The 25141-nt window shown below is 39.6% G+C and overlaps 2 protein-coding genes across 4 annotated transcripts; both read right to left on the reverse strand.

The window, feature by feature from the left end:
- Positions 1-3055: 3055 nt before the first annotated feature.
- LOC111221607 (interleukin-20-like) lies at positions 3056-5831 on the reverse strand. Its single transcript, XM_022745058.1, has 6 exons — positions 5826-5831; positions 4444-4611; positions 4122-4184; positions 3748-3900; positions 3604-3666; positions 3056-3142 (listed from the first exon to the last, which is right to left on the reverse strand). Exons 1-6 carry the CDS (start codon positions 5829-5831, stop codon positions 3056-3058), a joined length of 540 nt encoding a protein of 179 aa, XP_022600779.1.
- Positions 5832-7422: 1591 nt separating this feature from the next.
- prelp (proline and arginine rich end leucine rich repeat protein) lies at positions 7423-24767 on the reverse strand. 3 transcript variants are annotated; one of them, XM_022745271.1, is made up of 7 exons: positions 24748-24767; positions 10844-11279; positions 10575-10760; positions 10265-10422; positions 9940-10136; positions 8355-8430; positions 7423-8180 (listed from the first exon to the last, which is right to left on the reverse strand). In XM_022745271.1, the coding sequence occupies exons 2-7, from the start codon at positions 11273-11275 to the stop codon at positions 8090-8092; spliced, it is 1140 nt and encodes a 379-aa protein (XP_022600992.1). In that variant the 5' UTR covers positions 11276-11279; positions 24748-24767; the 3' UTR covers positions 7423-8089. The 3 variants fall into 3 exon arrangements, with proteins under 3 accessions (XP_022600992.1, XP_022600991.1, XP_022600993.1); XM_022745270.1 differs by lacking the exon at positions 24748-24767 and adding an exon at positions 15564-15647; XM_022745272.1 differs by lacking the exon at positions 24748-24767 and adding an exon at positions 11473-11493.
- Between the last annotated feature and the right edge of the window lie 374 nt (positions 24768-25141).

Consider the following 25141-nt stretch of genomic DNA (forward strand, 5'->3'; position numbering starts at 1 on the left):
TCTTGCTCAAAGATTGAGGAGATAAGTGCAATATTTTTGGGCTCATCTGCTGTCTTATTTTATAGTGACAAAATTGGCTTTAAAGGTGGGGAGGAGACTGACAGGGAAGAAACGGGTTAAAACATATGGCCTACTTCATACAAGGAGGGGAAACATTTTTTTTCACAATCATACAGTACACATGGGGTTTTGTCCTCACATGAGACAGGCTGATTGGCGTTAATGATAATTATTGAGTATCAAGGAAAGAAAAATCTGGACAAAGCCACTTATGGAACACACACACTAGTACTATATATAAATAATATGATTATATATATATATATATTATATTATATTTATCATGGGAGGAGTAACCCACATGTAATGTATGAATGTTTTAATTATATTACTATTATAGTAGTATACTACTATACTATATGCTACTAGTCTTTATCCAGTAAACTAGCACAGGTATGGAACTTGCAAAAATTTGTTTCATTATTACAATAAAAGCAGTAAACCATATTATATTATTCCATGCACTCTCACAATAACAGAGGAAATAGTGCCACTCACATAGAAAAATGATATTAAGTTGTGGTTAGGGTTTGATGACGCTGTGAATTCCCTCTGTATGTCAGACATGCGTAATAAAATTGCCAAGAGTGAAGACAGCTGACTTTGCTGTAAATGGCAAACGTCATGGTATTCTCTCTTGAGATTCCATTATCTTTGTCAGAGAGTAAATAGTTGATGAAGTTTGCACATATCTATATCTACCGTATATTTACATCTATAAATGTACAGATGGGTGACAAATCGTCTTTCTCCAGTAGAGTTCAAGAAACTTGTAGATTCAGTGTCAAGGTGCACTGAAGTTGCTCTGTTGGCACGTGGTTTTCCTACACCACACTAACACACTTTTGGTTTTCCTTTAGATGTATATTATGTAACATGTATGTATCTGTATATATAGAGAGAAAAGGAGAAATCTCATGGAGAAGTGGTGTATGACCCTAAGTGGTGGCAGCGTATGTGGTATTTTCCCGTCAGTACAGTACTTTTTCTGTTGTATGCAATGTGCACTTTCATGCATGCTACAGCTCACTATGTGCAGTTTAAATATTTATGTTGGGCAAGACTGGTATTTTGAAAAATATTGTAGGGAAACCCATTCCAAGTGATTATTGCTTCACAATCTGTGCAACTAAACTTCAGGATGACCTGTCATGGTTCAGGTTAAATTTCATTTAGTGGAATTAGACAAATAAATGTCATGATACAGTGACCACAGACAAATGTGGAAAAACAGTGCACCAATACTAGAAGTAGAGGTTTAATAGCAGAACTAACATTGACTCTACTTTTTGTTACGTCTGTGACCGACTGTCTGCAGATTTGAGAATTGTGTCACAAATATAACCAAATGTGAAGTCAGTAGCAGTGTTTCTGCAGCCAGTTAGCCTACAGGAGCCTGTTTTAATCCTAAAGGTGTCATAGCTGCCATTAGCCTGCATCAATAATGATCCAAACAATTGTCCATACATGATTTTGTGTCCTGTATTTCACTTTACCTCTTTGTTTGATTTGTTTTCACATAGTCAGATGAATGTGTCACTAAGACTAAGATGCCCAGATTTCAGTCAACTGCAATCTGAAAACAATGTTTTGTTAACTCTGAATTTCATAAGTTGCGATAGTTTATTGTGAGCTAACTGGATTTGGAACAAACATTCTACCACAAATAGTGTTTCAAAGTAGTTTTGCTTATATATAATTTACTTTGCCTTTTAAATATTATTATTGTTAGTCAAAAGAAGTCAAAACATAAGGAATGCAAAGAACTGAGGTAGATGAACAGAAATCAGTCTACATCCAGTATGATTTATCAATTTAATTTCTCTGTTATTTAAACAGGTAAAAGTCTCATTAAGACTAAAATCTCTTTTTCAAGAGAGACCTTACCTAGAGGGCACCTTTAAAGCCTTATAACAGCAGTAAATATAAACAGGCAAGACAAGTGTTGCACTCTGAGGAGATCTGAGGAGATAAGTGCATATTTTTGGGCTCATCTGCTGTCTTATTTATAGTGAAAAATTGGCTTTAAAGGTGAGGGAGGAGACTGACAGGAAGAAACGGGTTAAACATACTTCATACAAGGAGGGGAACATTTTTTTCACAATCATACATTACACATCAATTTGTCCTCACATTAGACAGGCTGGTACTAATGATCCCTCTAGATGGGATGTGATGCATCACTGAGGATTACCTCACTGACAATGCTGAGGATCCAGAGACAATGAGAATCAAGTAGGTGTACAATTTTTCCTAATTTTGTTGTTTGTGTGCCTTCTTTTCTGATGTGGCAGTATTGAGGTTGCTAATATTACAGAAATTAATATTACAGAAAAAACGTAATTAATTAGGTCGATGACTTGCTGGTGTAGTGATTCCCAACCAGAGGTTCTTGTATCCCATGAGGTACTGCAGTTGCCAGGGGGGTAGGTGGAAAGATTTGGGCTTTGTGCTGACGTACACACAATTTTTTCTGTAATTTCATTGATCACCACTAGATGGTAATGCAGAGCATGCATCACTTTTTTGTGCTGAAAGAAAACACTAAAAATGAAGTAAGTAAAGTTTATTTAAATAACATCTTTCACAGACAAAAAAAAAAAATCTCTAAGTGCTTTATGTTATAAAAAAGTGCAAAACTTCAAGATGAAGAAATAAAACTAAAAAAAGCAATGCAAAACAGTTGAAATTAAACCATTTGTTTAGTCTGCATAAAAACTTTACATTAGAAGCACACATACAAGACCATAACAGCTCTTTATTTTTGATAAAGAATAAATACTTAAAGTTAAACTTACGTTTATATCATATTAATTATAAATATTGCATTAAAAAATTCATTCCATATGTCAGTGGATAAGAAACACATTAAGACAAACACATTTAGTTCATTCAAGTACAAAATATAATAATGGCACAGATGTGAAGTTAAAGTTGTAATCTTCACTTTGCTTACAAGTCATGTCAGGCTCTTTGAGTTTCTGTGGGATCATGATCATGTTTTCTGGCCGAGTCCCTCCAGCCACTCCAGGACAGTGTCCAGCTCGCCCATGGCCTTCTGTGCCGCCTGGTTTATTTGAAGCTGCTCAGAGAGAAGGAGAGAGAATATGGAAAAACTGGTTTAATGATGAGCACAAATGTATAGAAGCAATGCTCTGTTTGCTTTGTCTTTGGAAGCTGCAGTTGTAACACTGAGTCACATTTCTAACAAACAGGACTGAATATTCATTGACTACAGGAGTGATCAAATCAAATCTAGGTAGACTCTAAATGTAGTCTTAATAGTTTTCGTGGCTATGTTTGTGCACATTACATCTTTGTGTTGTAGATATTGTAATATGATAACTGATATAATTAACATAATAAAAGATTCCCAAAAGAATATTTGTGAGTTGGACTTCAAACACTGCTCACAGCTGCTGAAAATCAATTACATTTCCTCTGGGACTTGCTCCATAGCTCCCTCTTCAGTCTACTGTGAGATTGTGGGACCTAGGAAGATGTTAATGTGCACTACAGTGAGTTATTCCATGCACTACATACCTTGATAAAAGCAACATGGAGGGAGTCAATTGTTCTCTGGGTCTCTTCTCCACAGTGGCAGTGCTGCATAGAGCAGAGCAAAATTATCAGTCTAACTCATAGCTCACAATAAAATCACATTTTGTCATTGAACAACTAACTTACACATTTATGTATATCTCTTCTGATGCTGACAAAAGCGTTGGCCAGGGCGCTGGAGCATCGCTGCTGCTGTGGCTCTGAGGAGGCGTAGTTGCTGAACACTCTCTCGACGTAGAAACGCAGCAGAAGATGCAGGAAACAGCACGTCTGTCCCTCCTGATGGAGACATACACAGGTCAGATTAAAGCAGTTCTCTCATACTTTTATTGCATACTCATATTATACTGTTATACTGTGATACTGCTATACTACTATATATCTTTGAGCAGTCTGTGTCTTAGAAATATGAATGAATATGGAAAATTTGATACAAAGGTGAGGGTGCACAGCATACATAATCGCTAACTGGCAAAAAAAACACCTGACCAAGGACTCACCTGAACATCCTTTATCAATGATTTGTCCAGAAGTTTTACTCCAATCTCATTGTCTCCTGCTACCTGTGATGTAAAAAAACAAAACATTAAAGATCTTGTCTGAATTGCTCACTTAAGTTTCTGAAAGTTTTCCATCCTCTTAAAGGGGTCATAGTTTCTGGTCTGTTTATGTGTATCTGTGTGTAGTAAAGTGAAGTGTAGTGATTGCTTGTGACTACATGTTACTCTGGATGAGGCAGCTGCATTTGTTGATGTTTTATTTTGAGTTAGTGGTTTTGTGTGTATGTGTGTGTGTGTGCGTGTGTGGGTGACTCAAACTCACCACATCTGAACGTATGGTGGAGTAATATTTGCGCAGTTCGTGTGTGTGAACATTGACAGAGCAGCTGTCCAGATGCAGAGTGCGGCTCTCCACAGGTTCACTCAGACAGCTGAGCACAAGGAGCAGGGAGAGAGAGCAGCCGAGCAGCATCTTGATCACTGTGGATATCTGGTGGCAAAACTAACAGAGACAATCTGTTTGTTTAAACCTCTTCAAATAAATTACTATTAGAGTAAATTACTATATGTAGATAAGGATTATCTAAGAATTAATTTAATTATCAATTGTTCTGTCAAATGTCAAAGAATCTTTTAACATTAATTTTTGTTTTGTCAGACAAACTGTCCAAAAATCATAAATACTCACTTCATAATTGTGTGCAAAATTTACAAAATACAGAAGCCAATCAATGGCTTTTTGGCATTTTGCTTAATAAATCACTTAAATGATTAGTTCATTAATAAATCTGTTGCAAATTTTCTGCTGATACACTAATATTTCGGCACCATAGTAAAGCATTCATGTAACAATCATATATATCTATATATATAAAGATAATATAGCTCTAAAGCATATGCAATACATCCTATTCTTCTTTCAAAATCTAAGGCATTGTTATGTTAAGACCATCTAACAGGCAAGCAAATGACCACTGCAATGCTCAAGTACCATCACCCACCACTATCACCCAGAGCACACCTGTGAACTCACCTGTGTGTATGTTACTCAGAGGAAGAGTCCTGAGAAAGCTGTGTCTCTGTGTTTCCATGCTGTCTCCTCTTATAGTGGAGCAAGGGGGATTTTACCAGGTACTGCACAGACACATACACACACATGCACCTGCACATGTACTCCCACAACAGTTGGTTTACAGGAGGAGGAAGTGTGTTGCTATTAAAGGAACTTCCGACTGATGTCTCAATGAGAGTTGAAAGAAAGGGAAAAGAAATGGTCAAAGATTTCCTCCTACCTGAAGTGAAGTCTGGGCTTCACTGTCAGTGATGTGCTGTGTAATTACTCAGTGAGTCATTCATTAGTGTGTCGTCATTCCTCTGCAACTTTAATGTGTTCAGCTGTGTGTTCCTCATTACAAAGTGCTGACTCCATCACTTCACTTATGAGCTTTTAAAATGTGTTGATTTATTGTTTTAGGATGAAAGATGGGTCTGTTTTGCACCAATATCATTTTTGTCTTGTGTTCGACTTCCGATCAATCACCATGTCTGCTCCTAAATGATTAGGTATATACTGGAAATAAAAGCTCCTTTTTGCACACCATGAGACACTTCACTATTTGTTTTCCCTGAGGAGCGCTCTCATTGGCAGTGACCTCACTCCTGTCAGACAAGTCCTGATCGGAAACACCTACCGGACCTGCTCACCCACATGTCTGGCCAGGTTAACTTTTGATGACTGCGGAAAATTTACTTACAGTGGAAAGAATCATGAGCAGGGAAGTCCAATGGAAACAGGAATAGCCTGTGTTCATAGAAGAATGTGAAATCAATAAATAGCACCTATAGCAATATAACTGTAGATAGGGAAGTGCCAAATGTCCCTCTAGGAAGTAAAGTGGTCTCCAAATCCACAACCGCTGTCCAATGAGTAAGTGGTATCAGACTCTTGGACCCCACTGTACATTTCAGCGTCTGCACTTCAAAATAGCAGACAGCACTTCCCAGCTCAGGAATGCTCAATGCTTGTTTCTAACCACTAGAGGTCATCACAAAGTTTTTTGAACCTTGAAAAACACAGTCTCTGATTCTGTTGCCCTGCTTCAGCAGCAACTACTGGTCAAATGTATCTGTGCTTATAATATACAGTTTTACAACTTTAATACAAAGTAGCTGAATTATAATATACAGTTTTACAACTTTAATACAAAGTAGCTGAATTATGGTTAACAATTCAGTACCATAATTCAGCTGTAATTGCAAAGTTGGTTAAGCCAGTGGCTCCAAACCTTTTTTTAGTTGTGACCCTTTAAAACAATGCAATGTCTACTAGCGACTCCTTGTCACAGGTTGCATGTCAGTGATTTACAATTACTTCAACCATATAGTGAACTTACTTTGCCAGATTTTTATTTGAAGAGGCAAAAACAAGCAAAATTAAAAGAATGGTTTGGTGAAAAAACACATTTGTGTGGCAGAAATGTTTTTGTCCTGTCTTACTTTGGTAATTATCTCAATCTTGGTGTTTTGTATTTTGATGCTTTGGCAACACTATTTAATATATAACTATTTAATATTTTATATAGAATTGAACTCAACTGAACTGAATCACTCAACTCGTCAGTTATTTTATCACCCCTGAGGGGTCCTGACCCCTGAGTTGGGAATCATTGGATGACCTAGGCACATGTCATAATTATGCAGTTTTTCTATATTTATCCTTTGATAGAGGTTTGTTTTTTTGTGATATTTCAGTAAAATAATAACAGACAATCATTGACTGTAATAAAAATCTAAAAAGTTTTTTAGTGCGCGTCTATTAAAACATACTTTAAGTTTGTTTTTTCTTTCTTTTTTTTTTTAAATATAATCAAGAAATGAGATGCCAAAGGACATTTCTATTCTATTCTGCATGTTAATCTAATGTTATTTATAATTTAGATCATATATAGTGATGACACACAAATTATAGGGCAAATTTGCAGGGCCGTTTTTGAGAAATATAAATTGTGATTTGTTTACAAATAGAGTGGTGAAATAAATTGAAACCAGGAACAGGGATGTGTATCTCGTCTTGCTTGTGTGTGCTTAAAAACAGTGCTCCTTAGTGGTACAAGCGGTCAAATACTCCACAGGGCACTTTTAAGTAAAATCACACTCCCCCAGAATTACTGTGACATAAAGTGTGTCGGTGTCCACTGATGCAGAGTTACCCAAAGTATTTATGAGAAGGGAGAGTGGTGAGAAAGTCAATCCAATCAAAATTCAGTTAAATTAATCATCAAACAGGATCAAATGAGCAAAGAAGAAGTTTTATTATCCATTATTTGTACAGAGCTTCTTTATACAGAAGAATAATATACAGAAGACAAAGAATAAAAAGAATGGAATGACATTTTTACATGGAGTACCTTGAAAATCACAGGCACATTTGGGACAGTTTCAACTACATGGTAGTTATGTTTTAAACGGTCTCTTCTGACATTAACTGCAGGTCTGTTTGTTCTTAATGGTGGCAGCTCTACTCTGATCACATCTGCAAGCAAACATAACTACCCTCCATATCTGTAGCATCTGTCAATGTACCTGTATTTTCAGACTTTACTCATTCTAACTTTTTATAAACAAAAAATGGCGGATAAACTGTAACTCCATACAAAAACCTAACCCTAAATGTCGGCATATCCACTCTTCCTAGATTCATGGTTCACTGTCCTGAATACAGCAACAATTAAACTTTTCAAAGCTTGAACTATCAAAGCTTTACAGTTATTTCATTTATCTGGCGTCCATCTTTCAATAACACTTTCCCACAGTATGCATGGGTGGATATACCTTGTTCTTCATGGAGCGTGTTTTGCTTTGAACTCAGCTTGTGCACAGTGAGTCTGTGTGTGTTTTTGTGTGTGTATATGTGCATGTGTGTAGTTCATGTGTGTGTGCATGCCCCCAGGTCTTGAGTCAAGTTTCTCCTAAATAACAATAGAGTGGAGGTGTCTGAAGCACATGATGACATCCAGAGGGATGGGAGGGCTCAGGTGATTTCCATCCAAACGCAGGTACCTGAGGCAATAGAACAGTTCCTTAAAACGCCATTACCATGACGTCTATTCTGAAGAGCTCATTAGTTCCTTTTCTCACATTAGCAATTTTTTCTTCCTACCTATTTCCTTTCAAAGGGTGCAATTGCACAAGTTTTTATTGTTGAGTGCCAAGATGTGACATAATGTGACCTACCTTAGTCTGGGCAACAGGCTGTGATCGCTCAGGTCAGCCTGCAGGCTGTAAGGACAGATCAGGGTGCCATTGATGCCTGTAAAGAAAACACACTGTCATGAATGTCAAGTCCTCAAATGTTGTTTTCCTTCAAACAAGCAAAGGATTAAAAGAATGTAAATTGAATAAAATTATTTTATTCATTTATAATACTAATACTTTAATCTTGGTAATTTATTAGGCACTTACTAAAAGATAGTCCAAAGTGCTCAAGGAAAGATTTTTAAAAAAGACATAAATCAGTCATTGGGAAACAAATGGGGTCATGCAGTATAGCAGGAATAATACAAATGGGATGAACAGATTACAGACAAGACACCAAGAAGAAATGAATAAAATACAGTTACTAAGGAATCACCTCATATAAGAATTTACTTCTGAAGTTTGATTTAAACAGTTTTTTAAAAAGACTCTGTGATACTAAAGTGCAGCTTTTTATGGCCCTGCCAGAACAAACTTGTTCAGCTTTAGTCTCGATAGAGAAACAGTCATAACGGAACTGAAAAGCTGCTTGCTGACTCAAATAGGAAAGCAAGAATTAGCTAGCTTAGTCAAACCCAAAAAGTAAAATCTGTAAACTGTTTCACAACAGGAGAGCAAAATGACACAAACTTATTCTGAGAAGTAAGATACAGACCAAGTGCTAAGAATTATCAAATGACATTATTTGGAGACGTGTTTCTAGTCACCTGAGAAAAAAAAGTCCCAGCAGTCACTTTCTTTTTAGATCTGTTTTGGTCTCCACTTACGCTTGAGGAGAATATCTGGGTCCTTAGTTTGGTGGTCTGGTCTTAACAGAGCTTGATATGTCTTTTATACATATATATATATATATATATATATATATATATATAGTATTTGTACAGACTGCTTTATTGGCATCTCCCATAATCTCCTGCTAGCTTTGTTTCTCCTGTTACACCTTTATCATTCTAGTTAGTGCATGGAGTTTGGTGGCCTCCCAACATAGCCCTGCCCAGCATCAACCTGAACAGAGTGACTACTCGGAGAGAATGACGGGAAAACATCTGCACCGTGTGTATCTTTTAAAAACGCCTATATTAAAGCAGCATTAATTGATTTTCTGGCCACTTGAGGGCCTTAGAAACAAGATGTAAAAAACAAGATAGACGTGTTATGATGTCATGTCAAACAGCTGCGTATTTGCACTTATAGCAGACACAGAGACAGAGACAACATCAGGCTTAGTTAGATTTGTGTTTCTGGCATTACATTTCCGGCAAATGTAACTGTGTCCTTTTATGTCGGATTTGGTCCCTATCAGTAACTGAAAAAGTATCTGTCTCTTTAGCTGCTCCATTATGTTCACCAGCTAGCGGGTAACTTTGTCTGACCGCAGTTTGGTGTTGGGCAGGTACTGCACAGTGTGTTCATCAGTCATCAGTTATTTGTTCACACTGTGCACGCTGAATATCCTGTAAAGATTTGTGTTGTTGCCTTGTCTCAACTAACTGTCAGTGCGACATAAACATGTTTCTGCTGCACTTTTCTCACATTTACATTTGCCGGGTGGTGCTGGACTTACTCTCGATGCTGTTGTGGTTGAGATGCAGGTGCTCCAGGTGACCGTTGAAGAGAGGAACAGAGGCGAGCTGGTTGTGGGCCAGCTGCAGGTCCAGCAGGGAGGAAATGTTGAACACAGCCTTGGGAACTCCTTTGTCACTCAGCTGGTTGTAGTTCAGCCTCACAAACGCAAGGTGAGTGAAGCCTCTGAAGTAGTCTCTGAACAAGAGACAGGAAGAACAAATGAGATTTAACATCCAGCCAGTGTTTAATAATACATGCAGTGTGTGTGTGTGTGTGTGTGTGTGTTCATCAGCAATGTCACAATGTGTGAACTGTATACTTGCTTTGGGATGTCATCTATACGGTTCCTGTCCAGGAAAAGCTGAATGAGGCCACTGGGCACACCATCAGGCATCTTCTTCAGGACGTTGTGAGCCAGATTGAGCTGCATGAGGCTCTTCAGGTCCTTGAATGTGTTCTTTCCCAGGTCACTGTCACTCAGCTGAGGAGGAAGAGTATACACCATACAGTACAATATCAGTTACACGCTTGCGTTTGCTCCTGAGAGACACACAGGCGGTTGTCACTGTTCATACCTAAACAGCACCGTGTGGTAAGGTGTCCACAAAGGCACATTTAAACTGAGAGGTTTACCTGGTTGTGGTAGAGGTCCAGCAGAGTCAGGTTCCCCATCTTGCTGAAGGCACCAGCAGGGATCTTGGAAATACGGTTCTTAGCGAGGCGGAGCTGCTCCAGGCTTGCTGGCAGACCTGAAGGGACCTCTTTTAGGTGGTTACGGTGCACATAGAGATAGAGCAGTGCGGGGATCTTCTCAAATACCTGCATTAGATATAGACACAGAAGTTTTAGATGTATTGATGTTATTTTGAAATCATGAATGCTCATGGAGGAAACTCTCTGACCTTTTTGTCTATTCGATGAATACGGTTGTTTGCCAAGTTGATCCAGCGGACCTCAGTGGCGTTGATGAACGGCTCTGCCGTCACCTCTGAGATGTAGTTGTTCTGCAGGTACAAGTAGTGCGTTCTGGGTGGGATGACAGGGATCGCACGGATGTTCCGGTTCTCGCAGTTGAGAGAATTCGGATAGTCTGGGGAGCATAAACACTCTCGGGGGCAATCAGGAAAGATGGATGGCGGGCCCATGATGGGTGGGGGGAAGTCTGTGGGCTCCTGGGGCTCTGGCTGTGCCGGTACAGCAAGCTTGGGGACAGAAGGCTTCTTGGTGGTGACAGGGCGCCTGGTGGGCTTCTTTGGCCGAGGTCTCTGGGTGATCACTGCCCCCATCAGGAGGAACAGAGCCAATGCAGAGAAGAGTCCCGCGCCGGCCTTCATTGTCCTACAGCAGAGAAGAAAACAGAGGTAGTTCATTTTTTGTGAACAGTTACAAGGGTTAAGTAAAGAGAGAGAGAGAGAGAGAGAGAGAGAGAGAGAGAGAGAGAGAGAGAGAGAGAGAGAGAGAGAGAGACACAGAACACACAACACGTCATTTTTGGTTCTGCTTGTTAGCCAATATGGTGAGCTAATTCTACCCAGAAAGTTTAACAACTGGAACACATTGGTCCTTTTTCTGTTTCTTGCTCTGTGTGGCAGCTCTGGGGCAGTGCTGACTCTCAAGTGCGTACAAACCCTGTTCCCTTTATCCGCAGCCTTTTAGAGGCTGAGTGCAGACCAGTTGTCTCTGAATACACTGAAAACTTGAGTACGCAGCTGTTTGTATTTTGATTGTTCATATTTTGGGAGGGGCTTGGGAACATTTTTTTTTGACTTGCAGCAAAAATATTCACAATCCCTGCTGGTTTTTGTTCAAACTGTGTTGAGATAGGGCTGAACTGGCTGAAACAGTAGTATCAAGACAAACATGAAGCAGGTTTCTTTTGGACCTTAACCATGAAAACAGTGATTGTAGAATTGTAAACCAATACCTTCAGCAGTCTGCCACCTGAACTGTTACTACGCTTTTAACATCAAATATTATTACTGTGTGATGCTGTTCTTACAGGGAGGAAATGTTTCTATTTATGACTTCAGTGTCCTATTGCTTTGAAAATAATTAAGATTTGTACACTAAGCAAGTAGGCCTAGCCTGTTACTTTTACGATGTCAGTGTCTGTGTATGGATAAGGAAAGAATGCTAATGAATGCTATCAATCAATTATGATAAATAACTATAGTGTCGTTTGGTTTGTGGTTTGTTATTGTAAGAAAGACAGAGAGTAGGCAAGAAAGTCTAAGGCAGAATGATTGATGTTTAATTTAATTAAGTTCAAGTGTGGGAAGGGCAGATACTGATACAGGAAATTAGTACTTATGAGGAAGAGGAGAAGAAAAGTTTTGGGATAAAGGCTCTATTGTTTGCACTTGTCCAGAGGGAGAGCTGTGGAGGGGAAACTGTAGGTCTGGAAGGTTAAAGCTCTTTGACCCAGGAGAGGCCGAAAGGAAACTGGACCAAATCCCAATGAGACCCTGATTGATCTCTGTCTTAAATCAATGTACATATATGTTTTGAATTGCAAGATTAGGTGCATACTCTTTTATTTCCACCAGGAATATGTTTTCAGTGTGAATTAGTCTTTCAGAGTTGTTTCAGAGATTAAGAACTTGGCATAAATGGTGTTACAAACTCATCTAACACACACCCAAGAGTTTGAACTTTCAGCAGGAGAACAGATGGGAGGTGATTTTAGGTTTTGTACTGTAATTGATGACTTTTTAAAAAATGTGTCCGACAGATGTTTGCAACTTACATCAGTTAAGCTCATGTGTGTGTAAAATGTAATGACCTCCATCTTCTCAGGCTGGAAGACAGACTGACAGAGACTCACACACACAGATGCAGATGTTTGACCTTTGATCACAAGAATGTACAGCGGAGATAAGTTCACTTTTCAAAGTGGAGAGATATCGTTTCAGGCGGAGTTGGCTGCGTCTTTTAATCCCAATCTTTTAGATTGTACAGAATGTCTGTCTGTGTGCATATGTTTCTTTGAACTGTGCATTGTAGCCCAGCAGCATAACCCTGCTGTAAACTGTCCCCACACAGCTGTCAAAATAATGCTTTGGTACAAATGCACATTATTTTCCAATCACTTTTTAGGAAAGCATCTGGCCAATTTTTGATAAACGTCACAAATGAATCACGGGGCAGGAATGAGGCTTAGAGCCAAAATCTGTCCCGCCTGGAAAAACATATCTGAACTTTTTTCTGATGATGTTCACTGGCACTGCCCTTCCTTTTCCCTCTCTGCCTTTCAGAGCCTCCCAGGCCCTCGCTCAAAACCACAACCAGCCCTTCTCCCCCCTCGTGCTGCTGCTGTCTTGACCGGTAGTCTGGCAAACAACTAAAGACCCAAAGTCAGAGATGCCTGACTCATTGGTTTGTTATTTGTGACCTAAATAAGTAAATCTGATTCATATCAGTGTGTGAACTGCACTTATTGCAGTGGTTTAGTGATTCTTGTAGTAAATCTCTGCACTAATCTTTGGAACACACAAAATGGTAAACCATGTTATAATACATTAACCATCTTCTGTTGCTTTCAATCACAGTACATAATCTTCATTAGCAGATGGAGTTTGTCCAGTTGTCATGAAAATGTTGAATTATAATTCTGTAATCCCACAACAAATCAACTTTCGATGCAGCCACTCATTGGATTTAATGGTGAATTCATCTTCTCAACTGCTGTTTCCAAGGTGAGCAATGCAGTTTGAACCTCGTTGACGTTTCAGTTTTAATTATCTTGAATGGAAATTCCAAATATTTCCACTAATTTTAAAGACCAGCCATAATTGAATATTAACATAGTATTGAAATTATATTGACTTTCTCATGATTTAAGTTGTTTTTATTGTGTTGTGTTTTTTGTACATCAAAGACCAAAATATTATTGCAGATTTTTTAAATGGCAGCTATCTTTAAAAACGAAAGCTATGGTTATGATATCTTTTCAATTTTAGCACTAGTTGCATCTTAATACCAGGTAAAAGCCCTTATAAAATAAATTAGTTTATAAATGTATTTATAACATCACAACTGTATATTCAGACTGTTGTTTATGTTTATGTGTATCATAATTCTCATTCTCGAGGAGCAGCCAGAGAAATAAAGCTTTATTCCCACAACATCATCGATCGATGAGCTCTTTCCCATTCATCACAATTTCTTACTTTTTTTTTGGCAGAGCTGCTGCAGAGCTGCTGCTGTCATACTTGAAACCAAAAATCATCACCAGTGTTTTGTAATGCCACTAACAAAGCCACGAATAAGAGTTGCGTCATTCAGAGCAGAGTTCAGAAATCTGACTCAAGATATCTGAAAATATCTGTAATTAATCAACACAATTACAAATGTCTCTAAATATCTTTCAACGTGTGTGCTGAGATAAATATGTGACATAAAACAAACTGTATCATCTGACTGTCATCATGGGTTATGGAGATGCGTTTTATGTGGCTGATACACACACACAAACACACACACACACACACACACACACACACACACACGCATAGTTTCCGTTCTGCATTGGAGCTTCACCCATGATAAAGGAATCTGGCCTCCTTTTGAAACCATCATCCACAGCAGATACTTTACACTGGTGCCAAAACATTTCCTCATGTGGGTGTGGCAGTCCTGCAGTGGCTGTGCAAGACTGGATCTATATGCATCTGGATGTGCAGTGAAAGAGTTGGAAGGCGCACTGACAAAAATAGTTAATGAACAGAAATATGATGATTATAATCCAAACTAACTTGGAAGTATAGAAGAAACAGAACTCAGCACCATCAGGCTCCTGCAGGCAATCTGTTCTCCTGCCTGACTGGACACTGTCATCATTGTCTCTTTGTCCTGATCATCAGTCAGCTCAGTCTAGATCGAGCAATGTTTTCCTTTTACGTTCATCACACGCTGCAAAGAAGGACTTTTCTAAACATTCAAGGTACTTGAAATACAACAAATCAGAACAGCCTGTGTTTTTAAAAACAAAAACAAAATAAGCATGCCTTTTTAACTCATTTCCAGAGTCCTTCTTTTCAGTTTTATTTTGGCCTTTGGTTAACACCCATCCAGGGAAGATGATCCGTCAGAATTTGAAAAATAAATTACAACTTCACAGCTGAATTAGTAAAATTCCTTTCAGCAAGAAAAAAACAAACAAAACAAAACTGCTTGTAAAACTCTGAGGATCCATCTGATGAGCTGCAAAAATGAAGATCCTTCTGAACCAGCCAAAGTGAGCCACAGGCCTGTTTTTATAACCACGACTAAAGCTGCACTTCATATTTTAACTCTTCTGCAGCAGCAGCTCTCCCCTCTCACCGATGGATAAAGCTGGAATCAAGGTGAGCATGCAGGAGCGGAGAAAAACGTCAGATTGAAAGTGTGTGGCAGCTCACTGGAGGACAGAGTACCACTTTGTATGGCACAGCGTTTCTATAGAAACACACCAGCATGGCCCAGCTGTGCCAGTGCCAGGATCCCCTCTCAGTCCACAAACAGACACTCACACTGCTCTTGCTGCTTCTGTTTCACGCACGAACACACTCCTGCCTCTTCTTATCTTATTGATCATGCCTCATCAAAAAAAGCCCCCTGGAAACAACAAATAAAGTTTCTTACCTGCCTCTGGTACCTGCCCTCTTTTGTCAAGTCACAAGTTTTGTGTCTTTTCGTCTCTCTGCCTCTCTCACTCTTGTCCTACCCCTCCCTCTCTCTTCCTCTCTCTCTCTTCCTCTGTTTCTCTCCGTCCCTAACCCTCCCCTCCCTCTCGCTCTCCCTCTCTCTCTCCTTTGGTGGACAAGCCTGCCTGTTGGGTTTGTTACTTGGCTTTTTTCCCCTCTGAAGGTCACAGTGGTTCTTTCTCCCCCTCTGCTCGGCTCAGGGCCAGAGAGATTTAATCTTAATTCCTTCTGGAAGACCGCAGACTCTTTCATGTGACTAAACTGTGTCACAGTTTGTTATTATTTTGTTCTGTCACCGCAGAGCAGGAGGGTGTTTGTATCAAAAAGGCAAAAAAAAAAGGGGGGGGGGGGGGGGGGCGTGGCTTTGCTTGCATATTTATCTATGCACAAGCATGTGTTTCTATATCAGAAGACTTTTGTGAACACTGGACCTCTGTTAGGGAAAGCCCAGCTGTAATTGCATCTCTTCTCTGTCTCCCACCCACTCTGCTATTGTTTAGATGAGTGCACACAGATCCAGTCATGTGTTTTTCATTAGCAGCATCTCTCTGCTGACTCCATGGCATCTTTTCTGTGTCAGTTAAGTGTCCAGAGAGATTTTTTCCCCTCCAGCATCAGTAAACTCAAACAGTCTGATTACTGAGATCCAGCTGCAGCATGATGTGTATGTATGTGTGTGTGTGTGTGTGTGTGTGTGGGGCGGTCTTACAGGAAATGGGGCTGTGTGGCACTCTGATTAACAAAGTGTAGAGCATCTATATATGTGTGTGTTTGTGTGTGCTTATATGTCACTGGGGGATAGCAAGCAGACATGTGTTTGCTGCACTGCATTCCTGCAGAGTGAGCTGCAGCCAAAGTATAATGAGGCAAACACATGTGGGGAAAAGTCTGAAACACACATGTACATGTACATGTGGCTCCTTCTTGCACTTTCCCCTCACATTCTTTCTCTTTTCATGATTTCTCCCCACTGCACTCCCGTCTCCTTTTCACTCAGTCACCAGCATACTGAGCTCAGCCAGATCAGACTAAGGATACTTCCACAAATAGGACAATGAGCGAGAAAAAGTAAAAATGTGAACATGTAACAAACGCGTCACTTGTCAGGTGGTTGCTGTTTCTTGCTCATCCTCTCTGCTGCCATTTAAGGGAGGCTTGCGAGGATGCTATTTAATGACTCAGCTCCTCTGATCAACTGCAGCAACCTAATTTCTCTGTAAGAGTTTTTGTTGTGTGCAGGGATGACATCACTGGAAAGAGTTGCTCATTAACAGCAATGTTTCACGATTTTATGTCCATAATGTAATATCATCAGAAATGAATTTAGAACAGCACATTTAAAACGTTTGAATGGAATAAACTGGAAATTAAAGGAAAGATAATTCTCTGAATGAGGTGGTCTGCCACAAATTGTCGGCTTCTCTTTGGCATGGCACCGATGTTAAATGTGACGGGCTCGGTCTGTGGCTGCAGAGCTGCCTCTACATAAATGGCAACAACAATGGAGGCCTGACGGACAATACAGTGTGTGCCTGTGTCACATTAGTGAGAATCTCTCATGATCAGTTCCACTCTCACAATTAATTTGCGATATTATTTATAGTGTTATTAGGACTTAGTAAGGGTAATATACTCCACTATCCAGTCTAAGTGGAAACACAACATAGGATGAGGATGTTGGATTAGGACAAAATATAGTTGTCCAAGAAATCAATCAATCAATCAATCAATCAATCAATCAATCAATCAATCAATCAATCAATCAATCAATCAACTGTGGGAATTTGGGAGACAAACTATGAAAGCAAATCTAATGAAGCTGAGTTCAATGAAAGTTCAATCAGGAAGACTATCTCTACTCCGCTTTCTTTCACAATTCTGTAGATTCTCCCTCTCTCACCCCACTCCTTCAGGTGTTCGGCAACCAATCAGATCTCGCCACGATCTCAACCAACCAGTCACATCATCTCTGTCACAATTAAAAATATGTTCTCCTCTCTGCTGCTGTCATTTCCGTGCATTTGCTGCGACCCTCCTCCTCCCCTTCTACCTCCAGTCTTCATATCCAGTCACGCCGAGCTCATCATCGCTTGTCATCACATCCAGATCTCCAGCTTCTCTTCTTTGAATTTACAGTGTTTAGACTCTGGGGGGTTTGTTATACTTTGCACAGCCTCACCCCCTTTTCACATATGATGACATCATGATGGGGTCTAATTGCTTTTCCTCTCTTGTTTCGCTCATGGCAATAAAAGTTTGTTCGTTTTTTCTTCGCTTGATGAACATCTTCTGTTTTTTCCTTTTCTTACCTGTCAAAAATCTGTCCATTGTACTTGGAATTAAATCTTTAACCTACATGAGCCTTTATGGACATGCTAGTGTGTTTATATTCTCACCTTAGGTTTTCTGTCAGACATTTAGGTCTAGCGTCCTGTGTTGACAACGTGTAAGAGGTTGCCTTTCAGATGTTTACAGTTGTGCAGTCACATGGCCGTCATCTCATGGCGCTACCTATTTAGACACCATTCATGTATTAGAATACATTTTGATGTATCATGTATTTCTTTGTGCACTTATCACAGCTTAAAAGTAGCTAACCTTAGAGAATAAAACTGTGTGGTTTGGATTAGCATGTGAGAACTGAGTCACATGGGCCGAGGAATGTAACTACTTGGCCCAGCAGCGCTCAGATACACAGAGCCTGGGCAGAGATGGTGGGATGTCGGTGCTCTGTTTTTCAGGGCTGAATTCAACCTGTTGATTCAAGAAAAGAGATATTTATAGTGGCAGACAACCGGTCTTTACTGCAGGAAATCTTTAAGCTGCAGTCCTCCTCATTGCTTTTGCATTTTGCAGCTGCTGCTCTCCAGGCAGATGCAAAGAGTGAGGCAGGCTCAGGCTCCTGCCCAGAATGACTTGGTGTGTATAATAAGCTGAGAACTTTCCAAGAACGGCATGTTCTGTCATCTGCAGAGTGATTTGGATGATTGAGCTGTTTGGTTTAAAGGAGACGCGCGCATGAGTTTCTGCCAGAAATGTTCCCAAAGGAAATACAGACAGATGAAAATAAATATTCCACAACATTTACTGACAACGATCTAATCCGTTTCACAGCATCCTGTAAGCACTGCGTATACAAGTTCTGCGGGACACGCCCACTTTTTCTTTTCCAAAGTCAACTCTAAATCCACGAGTTTGGACGCCCATGTTGGTAAATGTTAGCAGTCTTTTATAAAACCAAGTTTTTACAGTATTCTCATTGTCTTTGCCCTCTTAAATAATTGTGATTACACAAATTATATTATTATTGTATTAATCATGATGAGTAAACTTTGTTATTCACTCAACACAGTGTGTTTATAGGAATAGATTTAGTGCATAAACATGCAGCAGATGAAGTCAAAACAAACTCTGCATCCCTTCACTGCTTGTTTTATCTGCCAAAGATAAAGTGTACAGACATGTTAAGTTTTCATGCTTTTGTTTGTAGCTCCACGACCAAGAGCTGCCTAAAAATAGGACACAGCATGCCACTGCAGCAGGTATTTGGAAGGCCCTTTGTTTATCTATAAAGTCCAATGGAAAATATTTCTCTCATCTTGAAATTGTTAAAATTAATTTCTGTCTTTCAATATAAATGCCAGTGAATTATACGGTCTAACTTCTTCAAGCTTATCACATCATTGAAATGAAAATGTTATAACGCACACTTGAACACCATCAGTAACTGTGGATCCAAAATGTTATGTCCAGGAACAGCCTCCATCATAACAACAGCCTCCTGTACAGCAAACTACCGTAAAACTGCTGTTTGTGTCACAGCATCTACAGTCACAAGAGTTGTGGCTAATACGCAACACCAAAGGCAGCTGCTGAGACTGAGGAGCATTACGTAATGCGTGAAATCATACAACACATGCTATTAACTGAAAAGCACTTTCTCAAGTTAACATATTGTTGCGCATGCCAGTAGAAAGAAACCACCTGGACAGTGGACGATGCATTAAATGAAACGTTGTCCAGCCCAGGCAGACTTCAGCTCATGCACTACACACAATCTGATGAGCTTCAGTCACAACCGGTGCCGTGACTTCTTGGAGCAAGTTATTTAATTATAACTTTTTTCAGCAATGGTTTTCTTCACAGGTGACTTGAAATGCTTGACACCTTTGTTATTCTCTTTGGATTTGACAGCTGGGTGTAATCCACAGCTGACTGCGATCCAATGACTGTGAATGGTTGATTGAAGACATCCGTCTGCATATTGCACAGTCAAGCCAGAAACCATGATGAAGCCAGCTTGTCTGTGACATGTTGGTTTGTTTAAAGTGCATGAAATATATAGGTTTTACATGCCTTTCATTAAAAACACCCAACACTTGCCAGAACTGATTTTCATGTGGTTCAGACATCTTGTTATAAGTTTTCCTTTTCTTATTGCTCCTTCTGCACGTTATTTTGATTGCTATGTTACAGTTTAATTAGTGCTTGGAAATTCATCACAGCAGTTTTTGTCAGTAATTACCCAGTGAATAAGAAAGTGTTAATATCATGTACAATAGTGCTGTCCTCTAAATCATAATGCACCTGTCTGTCACGCGAACAGGTAGATGTACTGCGAGTACTCGAAAGTTATGGCTTGTTTTGGAAGATTTTATGTTAAATACACACATAATTTGTTTGCTTTTTCTCATCTGCATTTCCTTCACGGAGGGTGGAAGTCACTGTTCGCTCTCTATAGTTAGGCACATTTACCGCTTTAAGAGCCAAGTCATTTTTGAAACAATGGGGTTCTTGATTTCAGAGGTAGACAGAAGCAGGCTTGGCATTTCTAGGTGGCAGCAGTTGTTGGGCAAAATGACTACTCTCGTTGGCACAGCCGATCATCTGAAGCAAGCAACCGAATGAACATTACTTTACCACAAGTAGACACAACACTGTCCAATCCGAAACTCACCCGACCTGCCATTCCTAGTTACTGTTGCTAATAAGTGGAGATTAAACAACCGCTGTTCGGGGGAGGGATTTAGCTAACATTCAACGGACTGAATTTAAAACAAGACTCGCTTAAAACCTAATATACGGTCAATGTGCATGTGAGGATGTAGTTAAAAACTGTTGTGGAAGTGCTTTAATCATCTCAAATCTGAAGTCCTGTTTGCACTCTGCCAAGTGTCAACTCATTTCAGCCTATTATTGTTTCTCTACTCAGATCTGCTAGTCTCTTTAGCTGAGCAGTTACCGAAGGCCTCTCGCTCTCCCTCCCACTCTCCTCCTCTCTCTTGTTTGGTGTATCTTATGTTTAGTTATCCCTCTGCGTCCTTTATACTTAGTCTTGTTTGAAAAAAGTCTCTAAATCTAGCAACATAAGTTGGCAACACTACAGGCTTTAAACATCCCCCTAATACAAACTGCAAATCATTTTGAAACAGCAACGGCCATTGGGGAAACTCCAACTCAGTCACAGGATTCAGCTGACCACTGATGGAAATATGATCAGTCAGTCAGTCAGTCATTCAGTCAGGGACATTCATTATTATAGGGCTGTTGCAATTCAGGCAAAAATCAATAAAGCATAAAGGCCTTTACCTGGACTCAAATTATCCTTCCATTGTAGGAGATGCATGAATGCACCTAATATGTTGCATAAGTGTATGAGTGATGATGTTTACACAGCTGGATTCTTTCTGATAAAAAAGGAAGCACAAGCCTACCATGCCCATATGCTTTACTGTATGATATGTGGCACTGCACTGGTGCGGTACAGTATGAGTATGTGTATGTGTATGCAGTAGTAGGATGTGTACGCATGTGTCCATATTGTGTTGGGTAAGCCTCATATGTTTCACATATGCGCCTCTGCACTGGTACTCAGTTAAATATGGAATGTGTAATATAGAGTCCGTAAGTAGTCGAACTCTCCTCTCACACGCAACACACATAGTTCACACACATACAACGTTCAGCCTGGACCCTGAACTCTCCATCTCTCACTTTTAACCACTCTGACACATGCAGCTGACTGCACCCCTACCCCCAGCCCCTACCTCTGTTAATGTTTAGTTAGAAAGCTAATGACATAGAGAATAGAAAACAAAAACACAACTACTCACTCTGCTGAGTTGAATTGCATTATCAGCTGCCTAAACGGGGTCCTGAGAAAATCATCGGTGGTGCACAGTGCAGAGACTGTGGAACAACCTCAGAAACACGGCCCCTTTCACTGTAATGACAAATTCTTCAGACACAGGAAGTTTACAAACAGACTAAATCCTCCGTATCTCTCTTATGTTGGATATCACACTTCACACACACAAAAAAAAAAAATAGATGTGAGAATAAATGCTGCATTTAGTATTTGTAATATAAATGTGTTTATTTCTCATTTCCTTGGCTAAACCAGTTTCAAGAACAGAGGATTTTGTGAAGATTATGTGTTCTCTTCCATATTTCTGAGGCTCATTACTCTAAGCTTGTGGTGATAACTATTTCTGAAAATGGGTTAAAAAATGAATTGCTGGTGTACGTTTGAGCTCTCTTTTGCAATGAAGAGTTTTTACCACACTGCATGTGCATGACTCCATAAAACAGAAGTAACTGTCCACAGACCTAAAAGGAAATACAAGACAGCAGAATCAGCGTCTGTGTGTGTGTGTGTGTGTGTGTCTAATGAGAGCGCTGGAGGTCTTAGTCTTGCTTGTAAACAAGCCTGTAAATGAAACTAACAGCTTCCTCAGTCATCTAGCCAAAACCAGAAGTACCATACAAGTCTGCAATGGATGAAGAGATGATTTTTCCTCCCAGCAACAAACAGTCTCTTTACACAGCTGGGAGGTCTGAAGCTCTGTGTATATGATTTCCCAGTCAGTTGGTCCACCAGCCTGCCCAGTAGTTTTGTTTGATGCTTGTTTGTTAAACATACATGTTAAAAGAACTGATTTTGTGGGACAGTGACACAACTTGCATTCGACTCCACAAAGTGAATCCAAAAAACATAATACTTTTTCTCTAGTTGAGTGTCCTGCGACTACTGGAACACTTGACCTGCCAGCCAGACCTTAAGTCATACGTGATCTCAGTACAGCAACAAATAGCACTCAAACCAGCCAAAGTTTCCAAGTCAGTAACCTAAAATCTTGTACTTCATCCATAATCCCAATAGTCTACCTTGAGGATACACTGGAGGTCGTGCCTGCTAACCTCTGCCAAGTAGCTGCTGATTTATTGTCGCAAAGGAACAGAAATTGTTGGAGTACAAGCTCCAACAACATTTTTCTGTTATCCTAGGCAGGATAAAAATTAAGAAAACAACCCTGTGCTGGGACAACTCATTAGCTTTTTTCCTCTCTATCACACATTGCTAGAATTAAATATTATCTGAATATCATCAGTTAATATTATCTTGGCAACTTGAGTAAATTTTATTTGTTGAAATCCCAGCAGAAAAATGAAATTCATCTCTGTTAAGTAATTATCTGACAACGCTATTTACTTTAAAGCCTGCATTAACTGATTACTTTTCACCACTTGGCGGCAGCGCAGCAAACTGTGAACACGACATTGACATCTCATCACATAAAGTGTGATATATGGCAAGCATGTGAATTTGTGTAGCTAACTGTTACCTATGTACACATCAAGCAGGTATGCAGCAAACATTAACATGGAGTCATGTTTTAAACAAAAAGACCACTATTTACTCTGTTTAACTCTATTTTGGTCTCTACCAACTCCAGAGGGAAATATCTGGACTTAAGCAGCTAAATGTTCTGCTATCTTAACCAGCTAGTGCTCATTGTGTCTATCTGCTGTTTGGTGCTGAGCAGTTTGTGGACAGTGGCTTTATCAGAGCTTTTTCTCTTGAAAAAGCTGCCTGCTGAAATGAGGATGAGAAATGAGGTTGATGAGAGAGTGAGAGTGAACCGAAATAATGAAGTAGCTGGTTTTAAAACCAAAAACAACAAGCTTAAAGACACTGAAATCTCCATAGGGCTACGGAGGGTTGCAGAGTTAGATGATGTGGGTTAATCACGACAAGTAATTTCTGAATGTCAGTGAGTGATTTGAGTGAGAGTCAGAGTTGAGTGAGTGATGAAGTTGCACCACTGGTTGGCCGAGTGTTTGACTGTAGGCTGTTGCTCTTTGAAAATGAAACATTTTCTATTACGTCATCAGGTGTTGAGTCAGGAGATCCACAGCCGTTTTCATGCTCAGTCCTCTTTGGTGACTTTTTTTTTTTTTCCAAAAAGGCACTTACAACAAATTTAGTGACTTTGGACAAACCTTACCTAATTTAATGAAAGAGAGCTGCCAGTAATGCCCAGCAAACGAGAGGCACACCACTCTCTGCGTCTGCCTAATGTAGTCAAAGATCACAGCGCAGTCTTTGCCTTTAACTTACGTGTGTGGTGATTTTGTCAGACGAAGTTGTGGTTAGGCTATAAAGTCAAAATTGTAGCAGTGCAGAAAAGCAGCTTGGAAATTGTTTGGAAGTGACTTTTGGTTAACACGTAGTCTTAATGTTTCAGTCACTATGTCAAACTTGTTGAGAACAGCTTTATTGGGAATCCAGCTGTATTAAAATACTGTATAACACAGAGAGTAGGACAGAGGCGAACAGATAAAATGCTGAAATGGCTGACACGAGGCAGAATACAAATGTGATGCAATCACTTGAATATGCTATTACACTATTACATCATCTAGCAACATTTAATAACTTTTTGAGCAGGCTTTTCCAAAGAAAGTAGTTGCTTACAGCAGTTCCACAACAGTTTTTATCTGTGTCCACAATTTCACACATTGATCATACCCGATCCAGTCATATACCAGGTTCTGACCTAATCTAGTCATCGGTTGATATAAAGAATATTGATTAGTGTAGCTTTAAAAAACTGACAAAGTAAGTTTCCCCCAGCCAAAGGTCCCAGACTTTTGAATCTCTGCCCATATAACTAATTTTCTTTGCAAATCAAATTCACAAACTGATTTCTAGAAAGAACAAAAACAAATAAAGAAGCAACTAAGAGCCATTTGGAAAAAATGAACAGTGATAATACAGCAGCAGTGGATACAGTTAGAATGAGATTCAAAAGATTCAAAAGATTTGATATGTATCTAACCTGATGGAGAACCTGAACCTGATGTGTTTCTGTGGGTAGAGGGATGTGATATGTGAGGGGACCTGAGCTCTGCAGCTCTCTATGTTGCTGTTATGACACCGCAGGGAGCTTCACAGCAGATTGTTTTGACTGGAGGTTTCCAAGGCAGAGTTTTGTTCAGAGGAGAGGAATGGCCAGAGGTTTAATGATTCCACCAGAGTTTTATTCTGTTTTTTAATGGCTGCAAATACAATCCCCTAACTATGAATAACTTTTAAACTAACATGAATAAATGTCTTTCTTCGATCCGAATTTTATGAAAAAGAACTCATATGATATGAGGTCTGAGACCAGAAAAGTAGGGCTATAATAAACAATACTGCCTGGAGCTGCTTTTCTTGAAATGAAACTGTTG

This window comes from Seriola dumerili, unplaced genomic scaffold, assembly GCF_002260705.1.
Source record: "Seriola dumerili isolate Sdu_G_001 unplaced genomic scaffold, Sdu_1.0 BDQW01000088.1, whole genome shotgun sequence".
NCBI classification, from domain to species: Eukaryota; Metazoa; Chordata; class Actinopteri; order Carangiformes; family Carangidae; genus Seriola; species Seriola dumerili.

What these genes read in the sequence shown, in the direction of transcription:
- LOC111221607 (XM_022745058.1), bottom strand. An exon ending in CATTGATAAAGGATGTTCAG is followed by an intron (nt 3,901 to 4,121) that starts GTGAGTCCTTGG and finishes TGTCTCCATCAG; the next exon opens with GAGGGACAGACGTGCTGTTT. An exon ending in TCCATGTTGCTTTTATCAAG is followed by an intron (nt 3,143 to 3,603) that starts GTATGTAGTGCA and finishes CTCTCTGAGCAG; the next exon opens with CTTCAAATAAACCAGGCGGC.
- prelp (XM_022745271.1), bottom strand. Translation starts at nt 11,275, where the DNA reads ATGAAGGCCGGCGCGGGACTCTTCTCTGCATTGGCTCTGTTCCTCCTG. An exon ending in TTCATCGAATAGACAAAAAG is followed by an intron (nt 10,761 to 10,843) that starts GTCAGAGAGTTT and finishes TATCTAATGCAG; the next exon opens with GTATTTGAGAAGATCCCCGC. An exon ending in TGGACCTCTACCACAACCAG is followed by an intron (nt 10,423 to 10,574) that starts GTAAACCTCTCA and finishes CTTCCTCCTCAG; the next exon opens with CTGAGTGACAGTGACCTGGG.